Source organism: Salvelinus alpinus, chromosome 11 (genome assembly GCF_045679555.1).
Source record: "Salvelinus alpinus chromosome 11, SLU_Salpinus.1, whole genome shotgun sequence".
Lineage (NCBI taxonomy): Eukaryota > Metazoa > Chordata > Actinopteri > Salmoniformes > Salmonidae > Salvelinus > Salvelinus alpinus.
The window spans coordinates 7678896-7688895 of record NC_092096.1 but is presented as its reverse complement, the minus strand read 5'-3'; the positions used below and the strand labels follow the sequence as shown (position 1 = coordinate 7688895).

The 10000-nt window shown below is 46.5% G+C and overlaps 1 protein-coding gene across 6 annotated transcripts in view; it reads right to left on the bottom strand.

Annotated features, from left to right (window-relative positions):
• lmo3 (LIM domain only 3) overlaps positions 1-10000 on the bottom strand; it is a 170599-nt gene that overhangs the window by 38080 nt on the left and 122519 nt on the right. For all 6 annotated transcript variants that reach the window (XM_071331633.1, XM_071331635.1, XM_071331634.1 and 3 more), the window contains exon 3: positions 8133-8258. In XM_071331633.1, coding sequence (XP_071187734.1) covers positions 8133-8258 — 126 coding nt within the window. The remainder of the gene's footprint in view (positions 1-8132; positions 8259-10000) is intronic.

Genomic DNA, 10000 nt, shown 5'->3' with positions numbered 1-10000 from the left:
TTAACTTCTGCTTGGATAGTTCCATCTGAGACACGGGCTTCATCCCATTCTTTAACTTCTGGTTACATAGTTCCATCTGAACCACTGGCTTCATCCCATTCTTTAACTTCTGGTTGGATAGTTCCATCTGAACCACTGGCTTCATCCCATTCTTTAACTTCTGGTTGGATAGTTCCATCTGAACCACTGGCTTCATCCCATTCTTTAACTTCTGGTTGGATAGTTACATCTGAACCACTGGCTTCATCCCATTCTTTAACTTCTGGTTGGATAGTTCCATCTGAGACCCTGGCTTCATCCCATTCTTTAACTTCTGCTTGGATAGTTCCATCTGAGACACGGGCTTCATCCCATTCTTTAACTTCTGGTTACATAGTTCCATCTGAACCACTGGCTTCATCCCATTCTTTAACTTCTGGTTGGATAGTTCCATCTGAACCACTGGCTTCATCCCATTCTTTAACTTCTGGTTGGATAGTTCCATCTGAACCACTGGCTTCATCCCATTCTTTACCTTCTGGTTGGATAGTTCCATCTGAGACACTGGCTTCATCCCATTCTTTAACTTTTGGTTGGATAGTTCCATCTGAGACACTGGCTTCATCCCATTCTTTACCTTCTGGTTGGATAGTTCCATCTGAGACACTGGCTTCATCCCATTCTTTAACTTCTGGTTGGATAGTTCCATCTGAGACACTGGCTTCATCCCATTCTTTAACTTCTGGTTGGATAGTTCCATCTGAGACACTGGCTTCATCCCATTCTTTAACTTCTGGTTGGATGGTTCCATCTGAACCATTGGCTTCATCCTATTCTTTAACTTCTGGTTGGATAGTTCCATCTGAGACACTGGCTTCATCCCATTCTTTAACTTCTGGTTGGATAGTTCCATCTGAACCACTGGCTTCATCCCATTCTTTAACTTCTGGTTGGATAGTTCCATCTGAACCACTGGCTTCATCCCATTCTTTAACTTCTGGTTGGATAGTTACATCTGAACCACTGGCTTCATCCCATTCTTTAACTTCTGGTTGGATAGTTCCATCTGAGACCCTGGCTTCATCCCATTCTTTAACTTCTGCTTGGATAGTTCCATCTGAGACACGGGCTTCATCCCATTCTTTAACTTCTGGTTACATAGTTCCATCTGAACCACTGGCTTCATCCCATTCTTTAACTTCTGGTTGGATAGTTCCATCTGAACCACTGGCTTCATCCCATTCTTTAACTTCTGGTTGGATAGTTCCATCTGAACCACTGGCTTCATCCTATTCTTTAACTTCTGGTTGGATAGTTCCATCTGAGACACTGGCTTCATCCCATTCTTTAACTTCTGGTTGGATAGTTCCATCTGAGACACTGGCTTCATCCCATTCTTTAACTTCTGCTTGGATAGTTCCATCTGAGACACGGGCTTCATCCCATTCTTTAACTTCTGGTTGGATAGTTCCATCTGAGACACTGGCTTCATCCCATTCTTTAACTTCTGGTTGGATAGTTCCATCTGAACCACTGGCTTCATCCCATTCTTTAACTTCTGGTTGGATAGTTCCATCTGAGACACTGGCTTCATCCCATTCTTTAACTTCTGGTTGGATAGTTCCATCTGAGACACTGGCTTCATCCCATTCTTTAACTTCTGGTTGGATAGTTCCATCTGAACCACTGGCTTCATCCCATTCTTTAACTTCTGGTTGGATTGTTCCATCTGAGACACTGGCTTCATCCCATTCTTTAACTTCTGGTTGGATAGTTCCATCTGAACCACTGGCTTCATCCCATTCTTTAACTTCTGGTTGGATAGTTCCATCTGAACCACTGGCTTCATCCCATTCTTTAACTTCTGGTTGGATAGTTACATCTGACTTACTGGCTTCATCCCATTCTTTAACTTCTGGTTGGATAGTTCCATCTGAACCACTGGCTTCATCCCATTCTTTAACTTCTGGTTGGATAGTTCCATCTGAACCACTGGCTTCATCCCATTCTTTAACTTCTGGTTGGATAGTTCCATCTGAGACCCTGGCTTCATCCCATTCTTTAACTTCTGCTTGGATAGTTCCATCTGAGACACGGGCTTCATCCCATTCTTTAACTTCTGGTTACATAGTTCCATCTGAACCACTGGCTTCATCCCATTCTTTAACTTCTGGTTGGATAGTTCCATCTGAACCACTGGCTTCATCCCATTCTTTAACTTCTGGTTGGATAGTTCCATCTGAACCACTGGCTTCATCCCATTCTTTAACTTCTGGTTGGATAGTTACATCTGAACCACTGGCTTCATCCCATTCTTTAACTTCTGGTTGGATAGTTCCATCTGAGACCCTGGCTTCATCCAATTCTTTAACTTCTGCTTGGATAGTTCCATCTGAGACACGGGCTTCATCCCATTCTTTAACTTCTGGTTACATAGTTCCATCTGAACCACTGGCTTCATCCCATTCTTTAACTTCTGGTTGGATAGTTCCATCTGAACCACTGGCTTCATCCCATTCTTTAACTTCTGGTTGGATAGTTCCATCTGAACCACTGGCTTCATCCTATTCTTTAACTTCTGGTTGGATAGTTCCATCTGAGACACTGGCTTCATCCCATTCTTTAACTTCTGGTTGGATAGTTCCATCTGAGACACTGGCTTCATCCCATTCTTTAACTTCTGCTTGGATAGTTCCATCTGAGACACGGGCTTCATCCCATTCTTTAACTTCTGGTTGGATAGTTCCATCTGAACCACTGGCTTCATCCCATTCTTTAACTTCTGGTTGGATAGTTCCATCTGAGACACTGGCTTCATCCCATTCTTTAACTTCTGGTTGGATGGTTCCATCTGAACCACTGGCTTCATCCCATTCTTTAACTTCTGGTTGGATGGTTCCATCTGAACCACTGGCTTCATCCCATTCTTTAACTTCTGGTTGGATAGTTCCATCTGAGACACTGGCTTCATCCCATTCTTTAACTTCTGGTTGGATAGTTCCATCTGAACCACTGGCTTCATCCCATTCTTTAACTTCTGGTTGAGCTGGAGGTTAATAGGCTATTTATTCTATTTCAAAAGTGATATTGAATTGTTTTTGGTTGTCAACGCAACCAAATATCAGCATCAGAAGGAGATGCATCTTCTGTTTGGATAATTCCATCTGTGCTGAGTCTAGCTTTAATTCCAGTTTGGATAGTTCCATCTGTGCTGAGTCTAGCTTTAATTCCAGTTTGGATAGTTCCATCTGTGCTGAGTCTGGCTTTAAATCCAGTTTGGATAGTTCCATCTGTACTGAGTCTGCTTTTAATTTGTAGTTTGGATAGTTCCATCTGTACTGAGTCTAGCTTTAATTCCAGTTTGGATAGTTCCATCTGTGCTGAGTCTGGCTTTAATTCCAGTTTGGATAGTTCCATCTGTGCTGAGTCTGGCTTTAATTCCAGTTTGGATAGTTCCATCTGTACTGAGTCTGCTTTTAATTTGTAGTTTGGATAGTTCCATCTGTACTGAGTCTGGCTTTAATTCCAGTTTGTCAACTAATTAATAATTGATATTGATTGATACAGTACGGAGTCTCATAGATGCTGTATGATAGATACAGTACAGAGTCTCATAGATGCTGTGTGATAGATACAGTACAGAGTCTCATAGATGCTGTGTGATAGATACAGTACAGAGTCTCATAGATGCTGTATGATAGATACAGTACAGAGTCTCATAGATGCTGTGATGATACAGTACAGAGCCTCATAGATGCTGTATGATAGATACAGTACAGAGTCTCATAGATGCTCATAGATACAGTACGGAGTCTCATAGATACAGTACAGAGTCTCATAGATGCTGTATGATAGATACAGTACAGAGTCTCATAGATGCTGTATGATAGATACAGTACAGAGTCTCATAGATGCTGTGTGAACTCCCCTCCAAGTCTCCGACCACTACCTTGTATCCTTTTCCCTCTCGCTCTCATCCAACACTTCCCACACTGCCCCTACTCGGATGGTATCGCGCCGTCCCAACCTTCGCTCTCTCTCCCCCCGCTACTCTCTCCTCTTCCATCCTATCATCTCTTCCCTCTGCTCAAACCTTCTCCAACCTATCTCCTGATTCTGCCTCCTCAACCCTCCTCTCCTCCCTTTCTACATCCTTTGACTCTCTATGTCCCCTATCCTCCAGGCCGGCTCGGTCCTCCCCTCCCGCTCCGTGGCTCGACGACTCATTGCGAGCTCACAGAACAGGGCTCCGGGCAGCCGAGCGGAAATGGAGGAAAACTCGCCTCCCTGCGGACCTGGCATCCTTTCACTCCCTCCTCTCTACATTCTCCTCTTCTGTCTCTGCTGCTAAAGCCAGTTTCTACCACTCTAAATTCCAAGCATCTGCCTCTAACCCTAGGAAGCTCTTTGCCACCTTCTCCTCCCTCCTGAATCCTCCTCCCCCTCCCCCCCCCTCCTCCCTCTCTGCGGATGACTTCGTCAACCATTTTGAAAAGAAGGTCGACGACATCCGATCCTCGTTTGCTAAGTCAAACGACACCGCTGGTTCTGCTCACACTGTCCTACCCTGTGCTTTGACCTCTTTCTCCCCTCTCTCTCCAGATGAAATCTCGCATCTTGTGACGGCCGGCCGCCCAACAACCTGCCCGCTTGAGCCTATCCCCTCCTCTCTTCTCCAGACCATTTCCGGAGACCTTCTCCCTTACCTCACCTCGCTCATCAACTCATCCTTGACCGCTGGCTACGTCCCTTCCGTCTTCAAGAGAGCGAGAGTTGCACCCCTTCTGAAAAAACCTACACTCGATCCCTCCGATGTCAACAACTACAGACCAGTATCCCTTCTTTCTTTTCTCTCCAAAACTCTTGAACGTGCCTTCCTTGGCCAGCTCTCCTGCTATCTCTCTCAGAATGACCTTCTTGATCCAAATCAGTCAGGTTTCAAGACTAGTCATTCAACTGAGACTGCTCTTCTCTGTGTCACGGAGGCGCTCCGCACTGCTAAAGCTAACTCTCTCTCCTCTGCTCTCATCCTTCTAGACCTATCGGCTGCCTTTGATACTGTGAACCATCAGATCCTCCTCTCCACCCTCTCCGAGTTGGGCATCTCCGGCGCGGCCCACGCTTGGATTGCGTCCTACCTGACAGGTCGCTCCTACCAGGTGGCGTGGCGAGAATCTGTCTCCGCACCACGTGCTCTCACCACTGGTGTCCCCCAGGGCTCTGTTCTAGGCCCTCTCCTATTCTCGCTATACACCAAGTCACTTGGCTCTGTCATATCCTCACATGGTCTCTCCTATCATTGCTATGCAGACGACACACAATTAATCTTCTCCTTTCCCCCTTCTGATAACCAGGTGGCGAATCGCATCTCTGCATGTCTGGCAGACATATCAGTGTGGATGACGGATCACCACCTCAAGCTGAACCTCGGCAAGACGGAGCTGCTCTTCCTCCCGGGGAAGGACTGCCCGTTCCATGATCTTGCCATCACGGCTGACAACTCCATTGTGTCCTCCTCCCAGAGCGCTAAGAACCTTGGCGTGATCCTGGACAACACCCTGTCGTTCTCAACCAACATCAAGGCGGTGACCCGTTCCTGTAGGTTCATGCTCTACAACATTCGCAGAGTACGACCCTGCCTCACACAGGAAGCGGCGCAGGTCCTAATCCAGGCACTTGTCATCTCCCGTCTGGATTACTGCAACTCGCTGTTGGCTGGGCTCCCTGCCTGTGCGATTAAACCCCTACAACTCATCCAGAACGCCGCAGCCCGTCTGGTGTTCAACCTTCCCAAGTTCTCTCACGTCACCCCGCTCCTCTGCTCTCTCCACTGGCTTCCAGTTGAAGCTCGCATCCGCTACAAGACCATGGTGCTTGCCTACGGAGCTGTGAGGGGAACGGCACCTCCGTACCTTCAGGCTCTGATCAGGCCCTACACCCAAACAAGGGCACTGCGTTCATCCACCTCTGGCCTGCTCGCCTCCCTACCTCTGTGGAAGTACAGCTCCCGCTCAGCCCAGTCAAAACTGTTCGCTGCTCTGGCACCCCAATGGTGGAACAAACTCCCCCACGACGCCAGGTCAGCGGAATCAATCACCACCTTCCGGAGACACCTGAAACCCCACCTCTTTAAGGAATACCTAGGATAGGATAAAGTAATCCTTCTAACCCCCCCCCCCTTAGAGTTAGATGCACTATTGTAAAGTGGTTGTTCCACTGGACATCATAAGGTGAATGCACCAACTTGTAAGTCGCTCTGGATAAGAGCGTCTGCTAAATGACTTAAATGTAAATGTAAATGTGTGATAGATACAGTACAGAGTCTCATAGATGCTGTATGATAGATACAGTACGGAGTCTCATAGATGCTGTATGATACAGTACAGAGTCTCATAGATGCTGTATGATAGATACAGTACAGAGTCTCATAGATGCTGTGTGATAGATACAGTACAGTCTCATAGATGCTGTATGATAGATACAGTACAGAGTCTCATAGATGCTTTATGATAGATACAGTACAGAGTCTCATAGATGCTTTATGATAGATACAGTACAGAGCCTCATAGATGCTGTATGATAGATACAGTACGGAGTCGCATAGATGCTGTACGATACAGTACAGAGTCTCATAGATGCTGTATGATAGATACAGTACGGAGCCTCATAGATGCTGTGTGATAGATACAGTCCGGTTACACTTCATTTCCTCTGTTGAACACGTTAGAATAACTTTGATATCCACAGTGAATCTATTAAGTGGAGATTTCACAGCAAGCATTCTCACGTTAACACGTTGGTAATTGTCAGTGACATATATCCCAGCTAAGAAAGGTAGGGTTTGGATAAACCCTGGATGGGAGACTGACGGGATTGTTGTAGATAGATGAACTCAGCAGTAGGAGGTGCTGCCCAGCATCTCGTATCAGCACCATTAACAGGGACTGTTAGACCAGACTATCTCTGATCAGGGACTGTTAGACCAGACTATCTCTGATCAGGGACTGTTAGACCAGACTATCTCTGATCAGGGACTGTTAGACCAGACTATCACTGATCAGGGACTGTTAGACCAGACTATCTCTGATCAGGGACTGTTAGACCAGACTATCACTGATCAGGGACTGTTAGACCAGACTATCTCTGATCAGGGACTGTTAGGCCAGACTATCACTGATCAGGGACTGTTAGGCCAGACTATCTCTGATCAGCACCATTAACAGGGACTGATAGACCAGACTATCACTGATCAGGGGCTGTTAGGCCAGACTATCACTGATCAGGGACTGTTAGACCTGACTATCACTGATCAGGGACTGTTAGACCAGATTATCTCTGATCAGGGACTGTTAGACCAGACTATCTCTGATCAGGGGCTGTTAGACCAGACTATCTCTGATCAGGGACTGTTAGACCAGACTATCTCTGATCAGGGACTGTTAGACCAGACTATCACTGATCAGGGACTGTTAGACCAGACTATCACTGATCAGGGACTGTTAGGCCAGACTATCACTGATTAGGGACTGTTAGACCAGACTATCTCTGATCAGGGACTGTTAGGCCAGACTATCACTGATCAGGGACTGTTAGACCAGACTATCACTGATCAGGGACTGTTAGACCAGACTATCTCTGATCAGGGACTGTTAGACCAGACTATCTCTGATCAGGGACTGTTAGGCCAGACTATCACTGATCAGGGACTGTTAGACCAGACTATCTCTGATCAGGGACTGTTAGACCAGACTATCTCTGATCAGGGACTGTTAGACCAGACTATCTCTGATCAGGGACTGTTAGACCAGACTATCTCTGATCAGGGACTGTTAGACCAGACTATCACTGATCAGGGACTGTTAGACCAGACTATCTCTGATCAGGGACTATTAGGCCAGATTATCTCTGATCAGGGACTGTTAGACCAGACTATCTCTGATCAGGGACTGTTAGACCAGATTATCTCTGATCAGGGACTGTTAGACCAGACTCAGTCAACTCCTGCTGAGATTGAGGCTGTCCTAACATGGACACCGTCAGGGACTGTTAGAGACTGATTCGGGAACGTCCACACTGTCCCACCCCTTCTCAACATCAAGCCTCCTCATTGGCAGAGTGGACGCGAGGAGCAGCTTCCTGTCCAGTAAACTCACCTCTGATTGCAGAGCTGACAGGCGAAGCAGTCCAGGTGATAGACGTTCTCTTTAGCTCTCATCACCATCTCAAAGGCTGGGATCAGCTTACTGCAAGCAGCACAGTTCCCTGTTACACCAAACAACCTGCAGAAGAGACAGGAGGAACGCACGGTTAGAACAGGAGAGAACAGACCTCCTGTAGACACCTATCATGATAGAGATAGATAGAGACCCAGGAGAGAACAGACCTCCTGTAGACACCTAGCATGATAGAGATAGATAGAGATCCAGGAGAGAACATACCTCCTGTAGACACCTAGCATGATAGAGATAGATAGAGACCCAGGAGAGAACAGACCTCCTGTAGACACCTAGCATGATAGAGATAGATAGAGATCCAGGAGAGAACACACCTCCTGTAGACACCTAGCATGATAGAGATAGATAGAGACCCACGGGAGAACAGTCCCTGATAGAGATAGATAGAGACCCAGGAGAGAACAGACCTCCTGTAGACACCTAGCATGATAGAGATAGATAGAGATCCAGGAGAGAACAGACCTCCTGTAGACACCTAGCATGATAGAGATAGATAGAGACCCAGGAGAGAACAGACCTCCTGTAGACACCTAGCATGATAGAGATAGATAGAGACCCAGGAGAGAACAGACCTCCTGTAGACACCTAGCATGATAGAGATAGATAGAGACCCAGGTGGAGAACAGACCTCCTGTAGACACCTACCACGATAGAGATAGATAGAGACCAAGGAGAGAACAGACCTCCTGTAGACACCTAGCATGATAGAGATAGATAGAGACCAAGGAGAGAACAGACCTCCTGTAGACACCTACAATGATAGAGATAGATAAAGACCCAGGAGAGAACAGACCTCCTGTAGACACCTAGCATGATAGAGATAGATAGAGACCCAGGTGAGAACAGACCTCCTGTAGACACCTAGCATGATAGAGATAGATAGAGACCCAGGAGAGAACAGACCTCCTGTAGACACCTAGCATGATAGAGATAGATAGAGACCCAGGTGGAGAACAGACCTCCTGTAGACACCTACCACGATAGAGATAGATAGAAACCAAGGAGAGAACAGACCTCCTGTAGACACCTAGCATGATAGAGATAGATAGAGACCAAGGAGAGAACAGACCTCCTGTAGACACCTACAATGATAAAGATAGATAAAGACCCAGGAGAGAACAGACCTCCTGTAGACACCTAGCATGATAGAGATAGATAGAGACCCAGGTGAGAACAGACCTCCTGTAGACACCTACCATGATAGAGATGGATAGAGACCCAGGAGAGAACAGACCTCCTGTAGACACCTAGCATGATAGAGATAGATAGAGAACCAGATGGAGAACAGACCTCCTGTAGACACCTAGCATGATAGAGATAGATAGAGATCCAGGAGAGAACAGACCTCCTGTAGACACCTAGCATGATAGAGATAGATAGAGACCCAGGAGAGAATAGACCTCCTGTAGACACCTAGCATGATAGAGATAGATAGAGATCCAGGTGGAGAACAGACCTCCTGTAGACACCTAGCATGATAGAGATAGATAGAGACCCAGGAGAGAACAGACCTCCTGTAGACACCTAGCATGATAGAGATAGATAGAGATCCAGGTGGAGAACAGACCTCCTGTAGACACCTAGCATGATAGAGATAGATAGAGACCCAGGAGAGTACAGACCTCCTGTAGACACCTAGCATGATAGAGATAGATAGAGACCCAGGAGAGAACAGACCTCCTGGAGACACATAGCATGAGAGAGATAGATAGAGACCCAGGAGAGAACAGACCTCCTGGAGACACCTAGCATGATAGACATAGATAGAGACCCAGGAGAGAACAGAC